The 19092-nt window shown below is 47.9% G+C and overlaps 1 protein-coding gene across 1 annotated transcript; it reads left to right on the top strand.

The window, feature by feature from the left end:
* Positions 1-1028: 1028 nt before the first annotated feature.
* Positions 1029-11858, top strand: LOC308481070 (dnaJ homolog subfamily B member 6-like). The gene is made up of 8 exons (XM_081013042.1): positions 1029-1190; positions 2232-2490; positions 4200-4309; positions 6042-6095; positions 7872-7982; positions 8567-8669; positions 10258-10328; positions 11224-11858. Exons 2-8 carry the CDS (start codon positions 2426-2428, stop codon positions 11490-11492), a joined length of 783 nt encoding a protein of 260 aa, XP_080869168.1. The 5' UTR covers positions 1029-1190; positions 2232-2425; the 3' UTR covers positions 11493-11858.
* Positions 11859-19092: the final 7234 nt, after the last annotated feature.

Below are 19092 nucleotides of genomic sequence, written 5' to 3'. Positions count from 1 at the left end.
GCTTCTCCTTCCCCTTGCCAACCAACTGCTCCCCTTCTCCTTGCTTTTCCAAGCCTAGTTTTAAAAGGGGAGAATTTTCCTGTGTGACACCATGCTCATTTTGCCCTGGCAAACTCCCCCTCAGTTACCTGTGACTTTTGTAGATGGCTTAATGGCAGGACCACCATCTCCCTCTGCCCCTCTGCCAGTCAAAAAAACAAGCTCAGCCTGTCAGCTCTGATTAAACCCCAGCACCCAATAATCTAGAGGGGGAAATCTGGCACCCAGGGATATGGGGGACCCCTGCTCCCTCACTAACTCCTAACAACACATTTTCTCCTCATGCAGTTTTTCTAAAGAAAATTTCCCTCACCACACCCCTGCCACCTGGTATAGCACCTGTATGTTTCCCTGACTGGAGCAAATAGCAGCTGGGTATACAGCTGCCTGTGTCACTACTTTCATTGAAAAAGATTGCAGGCAGGGAAGATTACGCTCCACTCTCCCATCATAGTCATCACTCTGATTTGAACCACCATCTCCCCTGCAGCTTTTATTAAAGGGAAGGTTCTGTTTCGGGATGCCCCAGAAGATATCTAATGTTCTGAAACTTGAAATTGGAACCCAACAACCCTAATGGAGGGTGACAATGGGGCGGCAGTGTTGAAATTCATGATGACACGTAGCAGGTGGATTGTGCAGATGTTTCCTAGAGAAATTGGCATGGGAGTAGCACCATCTTCTCCTGCTGTTATACAGAAGCACCCACTCTAGGAAGCTTTGCTTCAGTCCTCATGACTAGCATCATTTTGGAAGTACTTCTGTTGCCTGCCAGTGCCTTTCAGGCATGAGTGGGGGAAATAAGAATTATGGATATAATTGTTCATAATTATGGATATCATAATTATGCAAGATCAGCAACATGGGCCAAGGGCATCCTTCTATTTCTTCCTCCTCCGTCCCATGTGTGGTTAATTTTATAATCTCCCAAGTGAAAAATACAAAGAGATGACATCATAATTGGCTGGAGCATCCCATTGGCTGCTGCTGTTAATCAGCAACGGAACTGGATGCTAGGCTGCTGCAGAGTTCCTTTCCCTGTCCCTTCCTATCTGGCAGCAACTGGGCCTGTGCAGGTGTGAACGGACACCTGCAAGACCTTAGAACTGTGCCCACCATGCAGCCAGGACAGTTCATCCTTTCACAATAAGGTAGGCCTGGTCAGGTTGCGGATGGGGTGGGGATTTACAGCGGGTAGGTCACTGTGAGAAAAAGGAAACTGGTAGTGGAGCGGTGATGCTGTCCTTAAACAAAGAATGTTCTTTTACACTTGCCAAGAGCGGAGTCTTTCCATTCTTCTGGGGCCCTTGATACTGTTCCTTGGCAAAGACAAATCACATGGGGTTCTGAGGTTCTGATGCAGCCTGGCAGTTTTTTTCTGTTTCAGCTTACATAGTGAGTTGTACTGGTTAGAACCACACATACATCTCTAAATTCTAGAACTGAGGTGGAGAACCTGTGTGGGACTTCAGATATTGTATGACTCCAACTCCCATCATCCCTAACTGTTTGACCATGCTGATGACAGCTGATAGCCCTGGAGTCCAGCATCTAATGGGCTCCAGGTTCCCCCTTCCCTGCTCCAGGTTAAACGTTTCACAGTGTCAGCCACTTACAGTTCACGGCGATGAAATTTTCTGAAACGGGTGATAGTTACACTAACAGGAATAGATCAACCAGCTTTCACACAGGAGCAAAACCTCAGGGAACATAGGAAACTGCCTTTTACTGAGTCAGACCAATAGTCCATCTAGCTCCCTGTTGTGTACACTGACTGGCAGCAACGCAACAGGGTTTCAGAAAGCGGACATTCTCAAGCCTACCTGGAGATGCCTGGGACTGAACTTTCCACAGGAAAAGCACAGGCTGTACCACTGAGCCGTGGCCCTTCCCTGCATAGCTACTGGCATTTTACTACACATTTAAGTCTATGGAGGTAAGGCTACCAAGATAACACAAACTAAGGGGGGGGAGAGACAAACTAGAGTTGAACAGCTAAAAACTCTAAAGCTTGTAGTTTTCCTACTATCTTCAGCTTATATAAAGGCAGTATGGCTTTATAAGAGTCAAGGAAAATGACAAAAATGTATAAAAGTACGTAGCTCTCCTTCCTCGACAACTGCCTTTTCTTTGTGATTTGGGAGATGCTAATGTACATCCCACTGGTATAAGTTTTCTTCGATGTGCCGTAGGGTCAACTGTCCACACCACTGCCTTTTGCTACTCCGCATGGGGTTACCCAGCCTGGTGGATGGCCATGACCACCTCTAACCTCAGTTGAGAACCCAAAGACATTGGTTGACACCCAGAGACAATAATCAACACCTGGCTGCTTTTTCTGTGTTTACATCCTGCTCACTGGTTCTGCTGGAAACATCAATCCACCATGGTCGAGTACTATGAAGCTCTGGGTCTCCCCCAGAATGCTTCCTTGGATGACATTAAAAAAGCGTAAGTGCCTCTTCCCCATGTCCACCCCATTACCATCTTCCATGTTCTTAAGAGAGATGTTGCCCTCACAGTCTCTCAGCCAATATGGGGTCTGGAGGGTAGTTATTAAATTACCTTTCATCTCTTGCTATACTTTTGGTGTCAAGGAAGGAAGAGATGGTTGGGCTCTAGCATGATAGGTGCCGGTTATTTTTTTTTTCTAGAGATCAGGCATCTGTTTAGGCATAGTCTGGGGAGGTTGCAACATTTAACTGATTAATCAGCTAGAGCAAATCAGCAGCAGCAGCAACAAAAATGATTGATGAAAAGGATGCCCTGCTAAATCAAGCAGCAGTCCCCCCCCCCCAAAGTAGTTCTTTTTATTTAAAAAAATGCAACTTAAAAAAACAACAACACACTGTAAATTTCAACCTCCATGAAAGAAAGATTCTCCTTCCTGCATTGCAAATCCTTTACTGAGCAGGAGGTTGGACTGGATGACCAGATTCCATTGTTCTGGGATTCTCTTACACAAAGGATAATGGGCCTTTTCTAAAAGGATGCCTGCTGCAATGTTCACGTACCTCACCTGAATAGGCTGAGAGTTCCTTTAATTAGGCAATAGCACTAGTACCCTGGTTCTATCTCTCACCATGAAATTTTGATACAAGGTTCACTAGGGTTTAGACTCAGAACCTGTTCCAATGTCAGGGCTCAAACCTTATGCCAGGGTTCAGTTCCTGGCACACCTCCAAAACCTTGCCACCACTCCTTATACCATCCCAGCCAGCATTTTCTACATGAAGCAGCTGCTTCACTCTGCTGAATTCCTTAGCCCAAACATGCATTTGGAAACCATGCTTCTTAATATATTACCACAAGAAAGAATAATACCACCGAATATTCATATTTTGCTACCCTTGTACTACAGAATCTACTGCTGGACCGTTATATTATTAGGTTGCCTCACTGTCTGATAATCGGGCTGGTTCCCTGACTCTTCTTGTATGAGAGGCTTGCTGAGGGGAGGTTTTTGTTATTTTTAGTGTGTCTGTATTTGTTGTATATATAATAAAACTCCGTCAAACAGCATATAATTTTTCAGGATCCTCCAAGCATTTGCCAACATGTAATTTATGAGGTCCTCCCCCCCCCCCCAGCTAACACAAGACCCTTAAGGTTTTCCATTTGGGGGGCAATTAAGTTCTGGCAGCCACCAAGATCCATGTCAAGAGTTCCTGAGAGTTGAACTCTTTCAGCTGATCGTCCCACAGAATCTGTGGTGACATTGGAATGGGATAGCTGACTATTTGGTCATTTCTTGACACATCAGAATTTGAATACCTGTAGGAAGTCTTAGCACAGGTGCGAAAAGGTGTCTCCCCACAACAATTCTGAGAAGATTGTGATGTCATGTGGGCAATTCGCCCTGGTGTGTGGTGCCATCTATACGGGAGTTTCATAGAAGACTCCCTCACATAAGCTGAGACAGACTGGTATGGTTTGGATGGCCGTAGTGCATGCCATGAAGTAATGAGAAGCTTGCTGAGGGAAAGTCGAAGTCTTTTTTTGCTTCTGGAAGAAATGGGGACTAGGGACAGGAGTCTGCTCCCTTCCTCGCCCTGGTGTCAGGAAAAATATGGCTAACCATACACAAATCTGTAGTTGTAGAAATGGTCACAGGGATACTGACTTTTATCATCCATTGTGTTTTCTGGGGGACCATAAAGATACAGGAAGAAAGCTCTAAAGTGGCACCCAGATAAAAACACAGAAAACAAGCAATTTGCAGAACAGAGATTCAAGGAGATTTCAGAAGCCTATCAAGTACTTTCAGACAGTAAGTATTCAACCTCTCATGAACCCTCTCTCATCACTGCCTCTTGTGCAGCACTTCTCCTCCTGCTGATCAGAGCTTTACCAGTCACATGTTTCCTATGCAAGTATGTGGTAGAGCAAAGATTGGGATTTTGCTTAAAACAAGAAATCCAAGCAAATTCATTTGATGACTTGGATGCCAAAATGGGATAGCAAAACCGCTTGACACACTGCTGCACCTACTGGGGACTAAGTGTAGCAATTTGTGGGGGCTTCCCCACCCCAGAGCTTTCCTCACAAAATCCTGCTCTTTAGCACTCAGTTGGAGCAAACGTCAATTTGGGTTTTAAGCAGATTGCTGTTTGCTCCGATTGAGCTTTAAAGAGTGGATTCAGAGCAAAAAAAAGGAGGGTGCTCAGACACGAAGCTTTAAAGCATGGACCGTGCCTGGAAAGAGCGGAAGAAAGGTAAGTGTAGATAAGCCCTCAGTGCATCATTTAAAGGAGAGACCTGGAAGAAAAGGACACAAAAAGGCTCAAAAGATGTGCAAACTGTACCAAAGGTTTGCAGTATATTCTGGCACCTGTTACATGCAAAATGCTAACACAGATAGGCAGACCCCAATAACTACAGGCCTTTCCTCACTCATTATCCTTGGCACGTTCACATAGGTCCTTAATGCTACCTTATACAATGCACAGGCACCCCCCCCCCCAAAGGACTTTGTGTGATTTCATGCGTTGAGCTGCCCTTATGCTGTGGTGGCCGTTGTTTCCCCCTTACCTGTGAAGGGTGTCTGTGTGAAGTGGCCTTCAGAGCTTTCAGAAATTGTATGTGAGCAGTGCGCCCCCCCTTCTTTATTGGCCTCTGTTAGAGACTTGACACACTGCTGGCTGAAAATGTCTTCTCTGCTATAGAAGGTTGATTGTAACTAATTCCACTGTTTAACCTGACCCTGCTAGTATCTCTTGTTCAGTTCAGGGAAGCTTATATTGACCACCCATACCTTAAAATGTCAATAATTCACCAAGGACCTGATTGCTGCATTGAATATCCTCAGTTGATGCTAAAATCCTCTGGGCTCAGGTGGTGGTTGGTTATCACACTCTCTAGAGTCTGATGACCCTGTTCAATATACCATTACCTAGTGGCATAATCTATTTTGCCATGGTTAATCTGTCCTGGTTATTTTGTGGCAAACATGCATTTTCAAGTTTCAAACTATATGCTATCCTGGGAAGAACACTGGCAGAAGCAGGGCTCCTCCAAATGGACTATTTATTGAGCATCCATCCAGATTTGCTTGCACAAAGCCTACACAGTGGTTAGATTATGTCTGGTCTTTATTGAGCATTTGTTCCAATTTGTTTATGGGACAGTTATATGACAATTCTGCCCATTCATCATTTGATACACCTGTCCATTCACCCTTTGTTCATCTCATGCTTTTCAATGCAATTCCCCATCACTTTCCTAACTGCAAAAAGTCAGTGTTTTTCTCAAGTGGATTTGTTGTGCTGGTAGAGCGATGGAGCCTTTCATCTTTTTTAATCACACAAACCTAAAGTTCTCGTATGTGCTTGAATTCCTCCTGTGAAATGCTGACAGCCTATATGTGCTTACAGTGGTTTCCGCTTCCAGATGATGTACCTGTTATTCAAGATCCAGCATGGCATGCCAGACTGCTGTTAGAAACCACTGTCTCTGACATCGGACGGCGGGTTGGTTGACTTCTTATTCTTTCTCCCTTTCAGAGAACAAACGTGACATCTATGACCGCTGGGGTAAGGATGGGCTACTGGGAAGAGGTAAGTGAGAGACAGTCCAGGAAAAATCTTCTCCATCACAGAATATAAGATGACTCAAGCAACACATTTAACCTAGTTCCATGGTTCTTTACTTTGTAAAAGATATTGTGTGTTGGTAACTGTGAAAGTTAGCTGTGGGAATGTTTTGGTTTTATATTTTCTTAAAAACACTATTGTTTTTAATGTTTTGTTGTTTGCTGCCCTGGGCACCTTTGGGAGAAAGAGTGGAATAAAAATGGTATAAATTTATTTACTCACTTTAAAGCAGCCTGGGATAGATTGCGTCTGAGGAGAGATTACTGTAAGGTTCTTGTGCCTTTCTCCTCATGGCAAAAAGAAGTCTGTATTATGTGTGTGAGGGACGCGGGTGGTGCTGTGGGTTAAACCACAGAACCTAGGACTTGCTGATCAGAAGGGCGGCAGTTTGAATCCCCACGACGGAGTGAGCTCCCATTGCTTGGTCCCTGCTCCTGCCAACCCAGCAGTTCAAAAGCACATCAAAGTGCAAGTACATAAATAGGCACCACTCCAGTGGGAAGGTAAACGGTGTTTCCGTGCAGTGCTCTGGTTTGCCAGAAGCGGCTTAGTCATGCTGGCCACATGACCCGGAAGCTGTATGCCAGCTCCCTCGGCCAATAAAGTGAGATGAGCGCCGCAACCCCAGAGTCGGCCACGACTGGACCTAATGGTCAGGGGTCCCTTTACCTTTTTATTATGTGTGTGTATGGTTTTGAGCTGGTAAATAACAAAAGAGGAAAGGGCAAAGTAGCCTCTCTCTCTCTCCACGTGCCATTCGTCCCAGATTGCTTTGGGTTAAGAAAGAAAAAAATGGAGGAAATGGTCACACAACTTCACTCAACATGTAGATTACACCTGGTATTCTTGTCAAGAGAAAATTAAACTATCAGTGTGGTAAGAACTTGCTGCAGGGTGATGGTGAAAGATCTCTACACAGTCTCATTTGGGGTGGACATTGGTCAGTCACAGGGCAATTAAAAGCTACCACTTATATTTGGCCACAGGATTAACAGAGTGATATCCAGAATGTGCAATGTGTAAAGAATAGATAAGGCATTTTTACCCAAACATTTGCCGTTTTAGTACTGGGGACAAATGTCAAATAATGTCAGTGTAAGTTCTGTTCCTTTAGTTTCTGAATTGGAATTTAGATGACCATGAGCAAATCTGTACAGTGTAGTACTGGATTCAGCTTTGAATATATTTGTCTCTGGTTCCACCCAGAACATTGGGTCTATTCAGAAGCCCAGTGCTTACATACCTGGGGCACAATTTCAGAATTCTATTGGTTTCAGTAGGAGAACAAAGCATGTGATTCATTCTCTCCCATTGAAATTAGCATTGGCTGGATTGCACCCTTACTTTGTGTTTCTATAAATCAGGGGTGGGTAACTTGTAGCCCTTGGTTAGACTCCAGTTACCATTGCCCATAGCAAATATGGTCTGGGATTATGGGAGTTGTAGTTCAGCAACATCTGAAGGGACACAAGTTCGCCACTCCAACATTCAATTATACTGTCCTGACTGTACTTGCTCATGGTGAGCTCATCTACTGAGGTTCAAAGGGGGCTGTATACAGCAATGCCCTATAACAATCTTCATCCTTCTGGGCTTTTGCAATCTGGTTCCAGGACACCTAGCTATGGGGGAAGGAATTTCTATTTTGACAACTTCCAGGTCCTGTGTCCCACATCCCATCACCTCATCAAATATCCAGAATACCTGGCTTTGACATATCTTTCCTTTTAACTTTTTCAGGTAGACCTGGGGCATCATCTAGGACCAACATGAGCCCTGATTATATGTTCCACTTCCGCAGTGCCCATGATGTCTTCAGGGACTTCTTTGGAGGACGGGACCCTTTCTTTGGTAAGTGGTGATTCCTCTCAGAGGCCTGGAAGGTACCTAAAAGTCAGTTGGTCTAACTCCCTGCCTGTCAACTCACATAATCTCTCTGGCCTACAACCTGCCACAAGGAAAGAAGGAGTGCTATATAAGAGGTGTTTCTGGAGAAATAGTTTCAGGTGACTCAAGAGAGAGAGCCAAGACACACATGGTAGAACCAGGCAAAATAAAAATCTCACTCCAAGTAACCAGCTGTCAAGGCTGGAGACAGAGGCAGGTCATCACTAAAATAATCAGATGTCTGTTTTCAGTGAAGCTGACTCTTTATTCAAGGAAATGAACATACACTTGGCCTAGTGGCCTCAGCAACACCAGTGGGTCTTGTCCCTATGCAGCAGTTACCAGGATGGAAGGTTCACCCTTTCTATGGCTCTTCCTCTCCTGGATGTTTCCCAAGCCATCTCAAACTGCCTGATGGGAAAACTACTCCAAAAGCCAGGCCCAGGAGAGCTGAAGGTCCACTGAAGTATCTACTGTGTTCCTACCTGTGTATCTCTTGGCTCTCATCTCAAGTACTTGAGGCCTGATGTTGCCATCTTGATTTTCAGGAGATGCAATGCCATTTGGTGCATGTGCTGGTGGAGGAAATGGGTTCTGCTTCTACTCTTCATCAACGAATTTCGTCAACGGCAAACAGATCACAACCAAAAGGTGAGGGTGGGCCAGTGGACAGCCATGACTGAACCATTGCAGCTTTCACTCACTAAGTCACATGGTTTTCTTAGGGTGACCAGTTTCCTCACTAGAACTGTTCCTGTGCCTTGAACAGCAACTTGACAGGTATCCATATGTCAGTCTGTTCTTGAAGGTTCTTGAATAGGACAAATAAAACGCTGGCAAGCATTGGCACTCAGGGAAGAGAACAAGAAGATCTATTGTGGGTTGTGGCAGGAGGAGTAGAAGGGGCAAGCCATAGCAAGGGCAGGTGTCAGGGTAGATATCATTGGGCTACCGCCAAGGCCCACATCCCTTCTGGGGTCCCATTGCCCAGTCTCTGGAGCCACTGAGGCCTGCTCGTCTTCCTTGCTATTGCGGCCTGTTCACTAGCCCTTCTACAAGTATGCTGTGACAGGAGCAAGGAGATGGAACAGCAGCTTCCTCTTGACCATGATTTCCCATACTTGGGTCTCCAGCTGTTTTTAGACTACAATTCCCACCACTGTTCCTGCTAGGTAGAGATGATGGGAGTTATAGTTAAAAAACAACTGGAGAGCCAAGTTTCGGAAACTCTGCTATGGACAAATGATCAGGGTGGGCCCAGAGAGGAGAAGGAAGTGGGCAACAGTGCCTTGGTGAGGAGAGGGGCTCACTGAGGGCCCCTTGCCCAAGGGGTCACCAGAACCTGGAGCCAGCACTCATTACAGACTTATGGGCACAAACCCAGCCTGTGAATTAGGAGAGTGCAGAATTCAAATCTGACTTTTCACTGTTGTAATTCTTCCTTTTGACCATCATTACCATATTAATTATGTGCATTGTTTCTTTTTTTAAAAAAAAATACTATGCAACTGCTTGTTTTTAGAGTGAGAGATATATTTAACAACTTCTGAGAGGTAATGATATGAATATTAATTAACTGCCCAGGTTCAGATTTGATTTCTGTTCTTGAAGACAGGATGTTTTTGGTGTGTGTGTGGGTGGGTGGGTGGGTGTATGACATACAAACACAAAAAAAATGTACCTGTTTCATTTTAATACATAATTCTTGTACAACCCATTTAGCCATACATTCAGATCTTTTTATTTTAGAGCTGTGTTACATACATTGAAATTGATTTTAATATAAAAGAATAATAATTAAAAAGGTACATAAAATATAGTATAAACTTATAAATTACACTTATAAAAGATAACAGCATTTATTGGCATTTTACTTCTAGGCCACATCTGGGAAAAGTAACATCACATATGTAGTCAGGTTTTTAGTCACACAAAACTTTCTTAGATGTGAAAGGAGCTGACTCTCCCACCAAGGTTCACTTCTTCCTACAACCAGTTGTCAGCTTATAGGGCAGGGATGGAGAATCAGTGGCCCGCCAGATGTTGTTAGACTCCATCCTCATCAGCCCCAGCCAACATGGCCAATGGTTATTGCTGGTGGTTGCAGTTCAGCATCATCTGGAGGGTACCATTTCTCATCCCTGGTTTGGGAGGCCAATTGGATTTGATTAACCCAGAAGGAGTTTGGCTTTCTCCTCTGCTGGCAGAGTAACTTATTCAGCATTTCTCTCCTTCCCAGGATTGTTGAGGATGGACAGGAGCGAGTAGAAGTTGAAGAAGATGGAGAGCTTAAATCTGTTCTTGTTAATGGTAAGGTTCAGAAGTAGAGAATGGGACTTTTTAAGAAAGCTTCAGGTCCCGTGTGGGGCAGATGTATCTGTGGGTGCCCCAGTGCTCACAGCCACCATGTTATGGAAAGCAGATTTAAGCTATGCAGAGAGACACAGACAAGATAGTCTTGCAGTTTCATGGATGTGATGTCTGATCCAAGTACCTTGTTTGGCACTGATATATCTAACCCAGTGGTTTTCAACCAGTGTGCTGTGGCACTCTGGGCTGCCTTGGATGATGGTCAGGGGTGCCACAGGCAACACTGGCCTCTGTCCCTCTTTCCTTCCCTTCCTCCTCTGATGCTCTCTCGCATCTCTGCCTGCCAAAGGCTTCCACAGCTGTTTATTGCAGCAGCCCTGGGCAGTGGCGAAGCTACTACCAGGAGCGGAGTACATCCGGGGGTGTGGCTGGCGTGCATCCCAGGGGGTGTGACGCGTGTCCCAGGGGGTGTGGCGTGCCGCCCGTGGGGGGCATGGCGCTCGTCGGGGGGTGCATGGCATGGGGTGCGCCTCCTGGGGTGTGCACGGTGAATGATGCGCGTCCCAGGGGTGCGCGGTGAGTGGCGAGTGCCCTGGGGGGGGCGCTGGCTGCGATATCACCCCCAGGATGGCACCCAGGGCGGACCGCCCCCCCCCGCTCGCCTTCGTCTGCCAGTGGCCCTGGGTATTGGCTCCGCAGGCAAATGGTGCCTCTGGGAGGCACCTCCCTTTGGGATGGGGTGCAACTCAGAGACCAGGGACAGCAGCAGCAGCAGCTGCCCAGAGGACAGGAGAGGAGAGGAGACTGGGGAACACTCAGTGTAGTTGGTTAAGAGAGACGTGGACTCAAAAAGGTTGAAAACCTCTGGTCTAACCTGCCTCTCCCTTTCTTGCAGGTGTGCCCACTGAGAGAGCATCCATTAGAGAAGCTGGGGGGCATCATGGTGAGCCCAACAGATACAGGTCCGCACCTCAGTTCGGCTACCATGATGACTCCGATTCTGAACCCATCTATGAGGTGCGCACCATCAGGCATGCGTTCCCCAACCAAAGGAATAAAGGCTACAGAGCAGGAAATATGTCCCCTGCAGAAGACACAGATAGCGAGTCTCATGATGAGTTCCAGACTGAGGATGACGATGAATCCCATATCCCTGAGTTCTAGCAGCGTGATGCACATGAATTAAATCCCATATATTGGTGGCAAGTCGGGAGGAACTTGTTGCCACGTGTGCCTGATACAAACACACTGAAGACACTGATAAGAAGAAGTAGGTGCAAAATGGACCCTGGGTGGAGCTAGGCAGCTGCTGAGTGGGGAGAGGCTGGCTGCCAAGAAACATGTCATGACAACAAGGAGGGATGGGCAGAAGGAAGATGGGGCAATGCAGTAGTGAATGCAACCCCTCAGGCAGAGAAAAAAACAGTCCTATGCCGAAGGGAATAGCTTCACTCTCACAAGTCACCAATTGACTCCACTATGGTTGAAGAAGACTCAGGCAGAAACATGTCCTCTAAGTCTACTTGCTTACCAGTTGAAATATACTCAGAGTCGCAAAGTGATTTCATGCTCTTTATTCAGCTCATAGTGGTGAGGAGGAATGAATAAAAGTCCCCTCACAGTATCTGCTTTATATACATTATTTACACAATGGGCTGCACATGATTGGCTAATTCTGGAATTCTACTGTAAGCCAATCAGGTTGTGGATTCACTTCTATCTGGAGCAGGATTGGGTGGTTCCTGCCAACCAATCATACTGCTGCATTGTTCTAGGACCAATCAGACTGCTGCATTCTGAATCCTATTGTTCTAGGACCAATCAGACTGCTGCCTTTTGGATCCTATTGTTCTAGGACCAATCAGACTGCTACAGTTTGGATCCTATTCAACTCAGTACATAACACCCCTCCCCTCTAAGTTCCAGTCCTGCCCGGGAGGTCGCATTCATAGTCCTCAAGGTATGCCGGCGGCCTACGTGTGCGTTGTGGCCTGGGGTGTTCCCTGGTCCGGGCTCCGGGTTCTGGCTCGTGTTCCAAGGATGCTGGCTGTGATGCGGCTGTTTGGTCTGGTGCAACCGGCTCGCTCAGTCGTGGTTCTGGTTCCGGTGTCCTTTCGGCCTCACGGGTCCTCTCTGTATTTACTGATTCTGCCTCTCCTGCTGGCCCCTCCTGCTCTATGGGCCTCACTGCCCCGCTGTTCCCTTGGGACTCCTCTGACCTGTCCTCCTCCTGGTTTTCTCCCGGGAATCGTCGCCGTATCTGGTCGCAGTGGCGGCGCCAGCATTGCCCCCCATCCGTTAGCACCTCGTACGACACGGGGCCAGTGACCCTGGTGATTGTGGCGGGTACCCATGCTGGGCCTGCCCCAAAATTCTTTGCGTACACTGGGTCCTGGGCCTCGAAGGTCCGGGGGTTCCTGCCTTCCCCCACCACTACCTCATCCTGAGCTCTATCGGGGTGAAGGCGGTCCAATCTGATTGCAAGGCGCCGACCCATTAGTAGTTCAGCGGGGCTCCGGCCAGTCGTTGAGCTGGGGGTGCTGTGCTGTGCTAGAAGGAATGTGGCAAGGCGGTACTCCCAGTCCCCTTGCGTCATGCGGCGAAGGGTGTCCTTGGTGGTCCGCACCATGCGTTCTGCTTGGCCATTGGTGGCAGGGTGGAACGGCGCCGAACGGATGTGGCGGATGGCGTTCTGCGCTGTGAAGGTTTGGAATTCTCCTGACGTAAATGCAGTCCCGTTGTCTGAGACGAGAGTGTCAGGGAGCCCGTGGGTTGCAAACAGCCTGCGTAGTACCCGGATGGCTGCGGACGTGGAAGTGGACGGTACCAGTGCGACTTCCAGCCATTTGGTGTAGGAGTCCACCACTATGAAGAATGTTTTCCCCTGAAAGGGGCCAGCGAAATCCACATGCAGGCGTGACCATGGTGCTCGGGCGGACTCCCAGGACTGGACTGGGGCCCTTGGGGGATCTGGGCGGGATTCTTGGCAGGCCTGGCAGTGTTTGACCCAGGCCTCTATCTCTCCATCGATCCCCGGCCACCACACATAACTCCTGGCAAGGGCCTTCATTCTTACTACCCCTGGATGTGTCTCGTGTAGGGCTGTGAGGACCCTTTTGCAGAGGGGCTGGGGAACAACGACTCTGCTTCCCCATAACAGGCACCCCTTGTGGGCCGACAGTTCATGTTTGCGGGTTGTGTAGCCGGCGAATTCTGGCCCGGGGCTGCTGCTGGGCCATCCCCTCCACACCCAGTCCAGGACCCGGGAGATGACCCTATCTTTCTTGGAATGGTGTGCAACTTCTTGTGCCTGAATGGGGCGGTCGGGAAGCAGCTCCAGGCTCATAACCTCTTGTGCAGGTGCTGGGTCAGGGCCTGTTTCCGGTAGTGGTAGCCTGCTGAGGGCGTCCGCATGGCCCATCGCCTTCCCAGGTCGGTGAATCAGTGCATACTGGTAGCTGGCAAGGAAAATTGACCACCTGAGGACGCGAGGAGACAGCACTTGGGGGGTCTGCTTTTCGGGGGCAAACAAGCCAAGCAACGGCTTGTGGTCAGTCACCACGGTGAAGGGCCGCCCGTACAAGAAATCATGGAATTTTTTTACTCCCTTTACGATTGCCAGACCCTCCTTGTCGATTTGCGAGTAGTTCCGCTCGGTTGTGTTGAGTGTCTGGGAAAAGTACGCCACCGGTACCTCTCTTCCATCCGGGAGTTGGTGCCCCAGGACAGCTCCAATGCCATAGGGGGAGGCGTCGCATGCTAGCACCACCGGCAGCCTCTCGTCGAAGTGTGCCAAGACCGAGTTTGAGACAAGCAAGTCCTTGACTGCCTGGAATGCGGCCTCCTGGCGCTGGCCCCACACCCAAGGGGCCCGCTTGTCCAGGAGTCTGTGTAGGGGCTCCGCTACCGCCGCCTTGTGGGGAAGGAAGGAATGGTAAAAGTTCAATAGTCCCAAGAAGGCCTGAAGTTCAGTCTTGCTCTTGGGCGCTGGGGCATCACAAATGGCCCGTACCTTGTCCCCAGTCGGGTGGACCCCTTCTGCGTCCACCATAAATCCCAGAAAGTCCACCTGAGGCACTCCTAGTAGACATTTTTCCCGCTTCACCTTGAGACCCGCCGTCTGGAAACGGTGCAGAACGGTGCGGAGGCGGTCCTCAAACTCCTCTGGTGTGGGGCCGGCAATCAACACATCATCGAAGAAGGGGGTGACGCCAGGAATCCCTTTAAGGAGAGAGTCCATTATATTCTGGAATATGCCTGGTGCCACGCTGACACCGAATTGCAGCCGCTTTACCCTGAACGCTCCTCTGTGCGTCACAATCGTCTGTGCCTCTGCTGTGGCCTCATCTACTGGCAGCTGTTGATATGCTTGGGCCAAGTCCAGCTTGCCAAAAATTTTCGACCCAGCCAGGGTGGCAAGGACATGGCTGACCACTGGCACTGGGTATGCGTGGGCCGTGAGGGCCTTGTTTATGGTACATTTGTAGTCTGCGCAGATGCGGACCGAACCATTAGGCTTGACGGGTGTGACGATTGGGGTTTCCCAGGGAGCATTAGGCACCGGCTCCAGCACTCCTTGCTCTACGAGTCGGTCCAATTCCTCGTCTATACGGGGTTTCAAGGCGAACGGGACCCGGCGGGCCTTGAGCCTGACCGGTCGTACTGCGGGGTCAAGCTGTAGCGCAATGGGGGGGCCCGTATACTGTCCCAATTTCCCATCGAAAACCCCTGGAAATTCCTTGCATATGGCGTCCACGTCCACTTGTAAGCTAGTGTGGTTCACCCCGGTGACAGCTAGCCCCAGTGGTCCAAACCATGCCAATCCCAGTAAGCTAATGTAGGGGCCCTTGACCACAAGCAAGTCCAGTTGCCGCGTCCGCCCTCGGTATTGCACCCTGAAGGTCCCCACCCCCATTGTGGGGACCTTACGTTTCTGGAAGTCCCGGAGGGTGAATGGGGCCGGCCTGAGTTTGGGACCCCCAGTGGGACACAGTTTCCTTAAGGTCCTTGCCGAGATTATGGATAGAGTTGAACCCGTGTCAAGCTCCATGCGGCATGGGGCCCCCTCTATCTGTACCTCTACATAAATTTTCTCTACGTTGGGGTGGGGCAACTGGTATACCTGGAAGTCCGTGAGCTCCGTCGAGTTGCCTTGGTGCGTTGGGCCCCGGGACCTGGGGCTCTTGGATTGGTCATCTGATGCCTGGTGTCGGGTGGGCCGAGCCCGACACACCCGGGCGATGTGTCCCGATTTTCTGCACTGCCTGCACTCTGCGTTGCGGAAACGGCAGGTCCTCCTCTCGTGACTCTCCCCGCAGCTTGCGCAGTTCCCTCCTTCTCGTCGAGGCAGCTGTGGTCTGTGCGCTGCTTGAGTGCGCTGCTGTACTCGGTGCACCTCCTCCCTGTCGGATCCTGAGTCGTCGGTGAGGTCTTCATGGTGGACCCTCGGTTGGGATGGCAGGCTCGGCCGTGCCTCTTGGGTCGACCTCTCGGCCGCTTCTGTTGCCAGGGCCTCCTCCAGAGCGACCTGGAACGTTAGGTCCTTCTTAGCGTAGAGGCGTCGTTGCAGCTTCTCATCCTTCAGGCCACCGACGAGGCGGTCACGAAGCATGTTCTCCAGCTCTGAGAAGTTGCAGAACCGGGCGGCTTGGCGGAGAGAGGTCACAAACCCAGTTATGGTTTCCCCAGGGGCTTGCCGCTTTGCGTAGAAGGCATTTCGACGAGCCACCACTGAGGGCTGCGGCGAAAAGTGCCCCTTCAGCTGTTCCATTATTGTTTTGTATGGAACAGTAGCGACGTCTTCAGGCGCAAGGAGAGCCCGGGCGATTTCAAACGTCTCCTCTCCGCAGACGCTGAAGAATATCGCCCTCTTCTTGGCGTCTTCTTCGTCGGTGACCCCTTTGGCTTCTAGGAGGAAGGTGAAACGGGAGGCGTACGCTTCCCAGTCTCCAGATGCTGGGTTGAATGGCGAGAAGCTGCTGTTGGCTGCCATTCTGAGTTCCTTGTGCCCCGGAGCTGAAGCCTGGATACACGGTGCGAGGCAGCGGTGCGGCAGTTGGCGGTGCTGCGGTGCTGTGTGTGGCAGTCAGCTCAGCGGGATCCCACCTTCGTCGCCAGTGAAATATACTCAGAGTCGCAAAGTGATTTCATGCTCTTTATTCAGCTCATAGTGGTGAGGAGGAATGAATAAAAGTCCCCTCACAGTATCTGCTTTATATACATTATTTACACAATGGGCTGCACATGATTGGCTAATTCTGGAATTCTACTGTAAGCCAATCAGGTTGTGGATTCACTTCTATCTGGAGCAGGATTGGGTGGTTCCTGCCAACCAATCATACTGCTGCATTGTTCTAGGACCAATCAGACTGCTGCATTCTGAATCCTATTGTTCTAGGACCAATCAGACTGCTGCCTTTTGGATCCTATTGTTCTAGGACCAATCAGACTGCTACAGTTTGGATCCTATTCAACTCAGTACATAACACCAGTATAGTGAGAACTGAAAATTATGGGATCCATTAGGACGGAGATTAGCAAAGGGCAATGGGCTGTTTAATAAAGGTTGGGAACAGTGATGTTTGTTTCCATTTTCTTTTCTGATCAGCCATGGAGGAGATACTTGTGTTCCTCAAGACGAAAGAATGCAGTATGGTCAAGATTTCTCTGGCTCTGGGGCCTACAGCCTTGTGGTGGGGGCTGCCTCAGAGATGTGATGCATCTTCATTCACAGATGTAGTTCTTTAAATGGCAAAGCTGAAGACATTCAAGAAGAGGCCACACTAGGTCACCTTCCAAGCAAACCTCTTTCTGGCAGTTTTTAGCTGTCCAACTTCCTTCAGCTTTGACGATGTCTGGGCAATTGCAGCATGCATCCAGAGTCATTATCCATGGCAATAAAGAGAACAATAATTTAGGACACGAAGAGACACTGGTCTCTGTAGAGGGTGTTTACTATGGTCCACAAAAATGTGTAGAGAAAGAGTGGCTAACCTGTGGGCTTCTATATGATATTGGACTCCAACAGCCCCAGCCAGCATGGCCCATGGGTCAAGGATAGGAATGGGAAGAAATTGGATTTAGTTCTCATTTAAAGCCAAATTTATCAATTTTACACTTTCTGAAACAATATCAGAAACAAAACACAACCACCCTTCAAAATTTGCTCATATCAAAATTGAGTGATTCACTTCTCCCACCAAACATTGTTTACAAAAATGCATATATTAGATAAAAAGTGTGCATGAAAAAGAATATATTAGGGAAAATAACATGCAGAAATGCATTGTACTGGGAGAAACTGCATAGAAAAATGTGTTAATTGAAATTTAAAAATCCTGAATTTTTATGAGGATTTTCAAAAGTTAAAATTGAAGATTGCTGCAGAAATGTGCAAAACCAAATTTAAGATTGGAAAAAAGGAGAAACTGAAAAAAAATTGACAGATCCATCCATCCATAATCAAGGATGATTGAGGTTGGAGTTCAAGAGTGTTTGGAGGGGCTGAGTTTGGTCCTTGTGGCTCCCTTCTGGAATTCCTGGTTTAGCAGGATCACCTGTATCTTAAGGAAATGGATTAGTATCAGAGCGGAAATAGCTTGTTTGTTAGGAACACTCCTGTCTTGAGTGTCAGTTGTTCAGTTTGGGGGGCTGCGCAGAAAGCGGGGTTTGCGGCACACCACTTTGATACCAGTGTAGAGTCTATAGGACGTGGTTGGGTTTTGGGGTGTCCTTGTGGCCCCCAGATTTTGGTACTGGTTTGGAGTTGATTGGACAAGGTTGGATTTTTTGGCATCCACTTGTGACTCCAATTTGCTTTGTCAGTTACGGTACTTGTTTGGGGGTGGCAGCACAAAATGTGGGGTTCGCAGAACAAAACAGCACAAAACTTTGGCATCAGTTTGAGGGCATCTGGAATTTTGGGGTCACAAGTTAATGAAGCTCTCTCAAACCACTGTTGGAGGTTACGGTGAAATATGAGTCACCTCCTAGCTAGCAACTCCATTACAATCAGCAGAGCTACTGTGTTTTAAGGTCGTTGTGCAACTGTCATAGGTACCTATCAGCACCAGTGACATCATGGATTACAAGGGACACACTTCCCACCTCTGTGTCCAGGTAGTTTGAGGCATTTTTAGTGGGGGTTGTCTTTTTTTTTTTTAAGACTATTTTAGGCTAGATCAGGGTGGTCTAACCTCTCAGACTAAATGGGCTGCAAGAGTGACACACAACCTGGGGGCCAAACAGTGAATTAAAATTCCGTATCATAAAGTGTTCACAATATAGTTAATATTATCTTAATATGCACTATTAATGAATTTAATTAAATATATCTATTTAAATATAAACTTAATATATTTAATTAAATACACAATATTATTCACAACATAAATTTATTAAACAGATTTAATACACAAACACATGTATGCACTTTCACTAACAACGCAGACATCTGAGCTAGAGAATTCTTCACAAATTGATTGATGTCTGCTGTGGTTGGTTTTTGACATCTGCAGGCACCTCTCAAGTGAATTGTCTGCCAAGTTGCTTTGAGTTTTGGAATTTAATGAAGTTTATGTTTGAAAATGCTTGAAGTTAAGCCCCATCACATTTCTGAATCACTATTTTGGTGAATCAACCAAATGAATCAACCAATGAATGCTGCTTCTCGCCATCTTTGCCATGGCATCTTGCTACTTGGAACTGGTCCATGGATAGATAGCAAACAGAGTTATTGACAAATTAATTACAGGCTTAAATGTGG

This window comes from Podarcis pityusensis, assembly GCF_964106645.2.
Source record: "Podarcis pityusensis genome assembly, chromosome: 1".
Taxonomy (NCBI): domain Eukaryota; kingdom Metazoa; phylum Chordata; class Lepidosauria; order Squamata; family Lacertidae; genus Podarcis; species Podarcis pityusensis.
This window is presented reverse-complemented; position numbering and strand designations above follow the sequence as displayed.

Coding starts and splice junctions, on each gene's coding strand:
- LOC308481070 (XM_081013042.1), top strand. CDS start 2,426: ATGGTCGAGTACTATGAAGCTCTGGGTCTCCCCCAGAATGCTTCCTTG. Junction 4,310..6,041: donor CTATCAAGTACTTTCAGACA/GTAAGTATTCAA, acceptor TCTCCCTTTCAG/AGAACAAACGTGACATCTAT. Junction 6,096..7,871: donor GGATGGGCTACTGGGAAGAG/GTAAGTGAGAGA, acceptor TAACTTTTTCAG/GTAGACCTGGGGCATCATCT.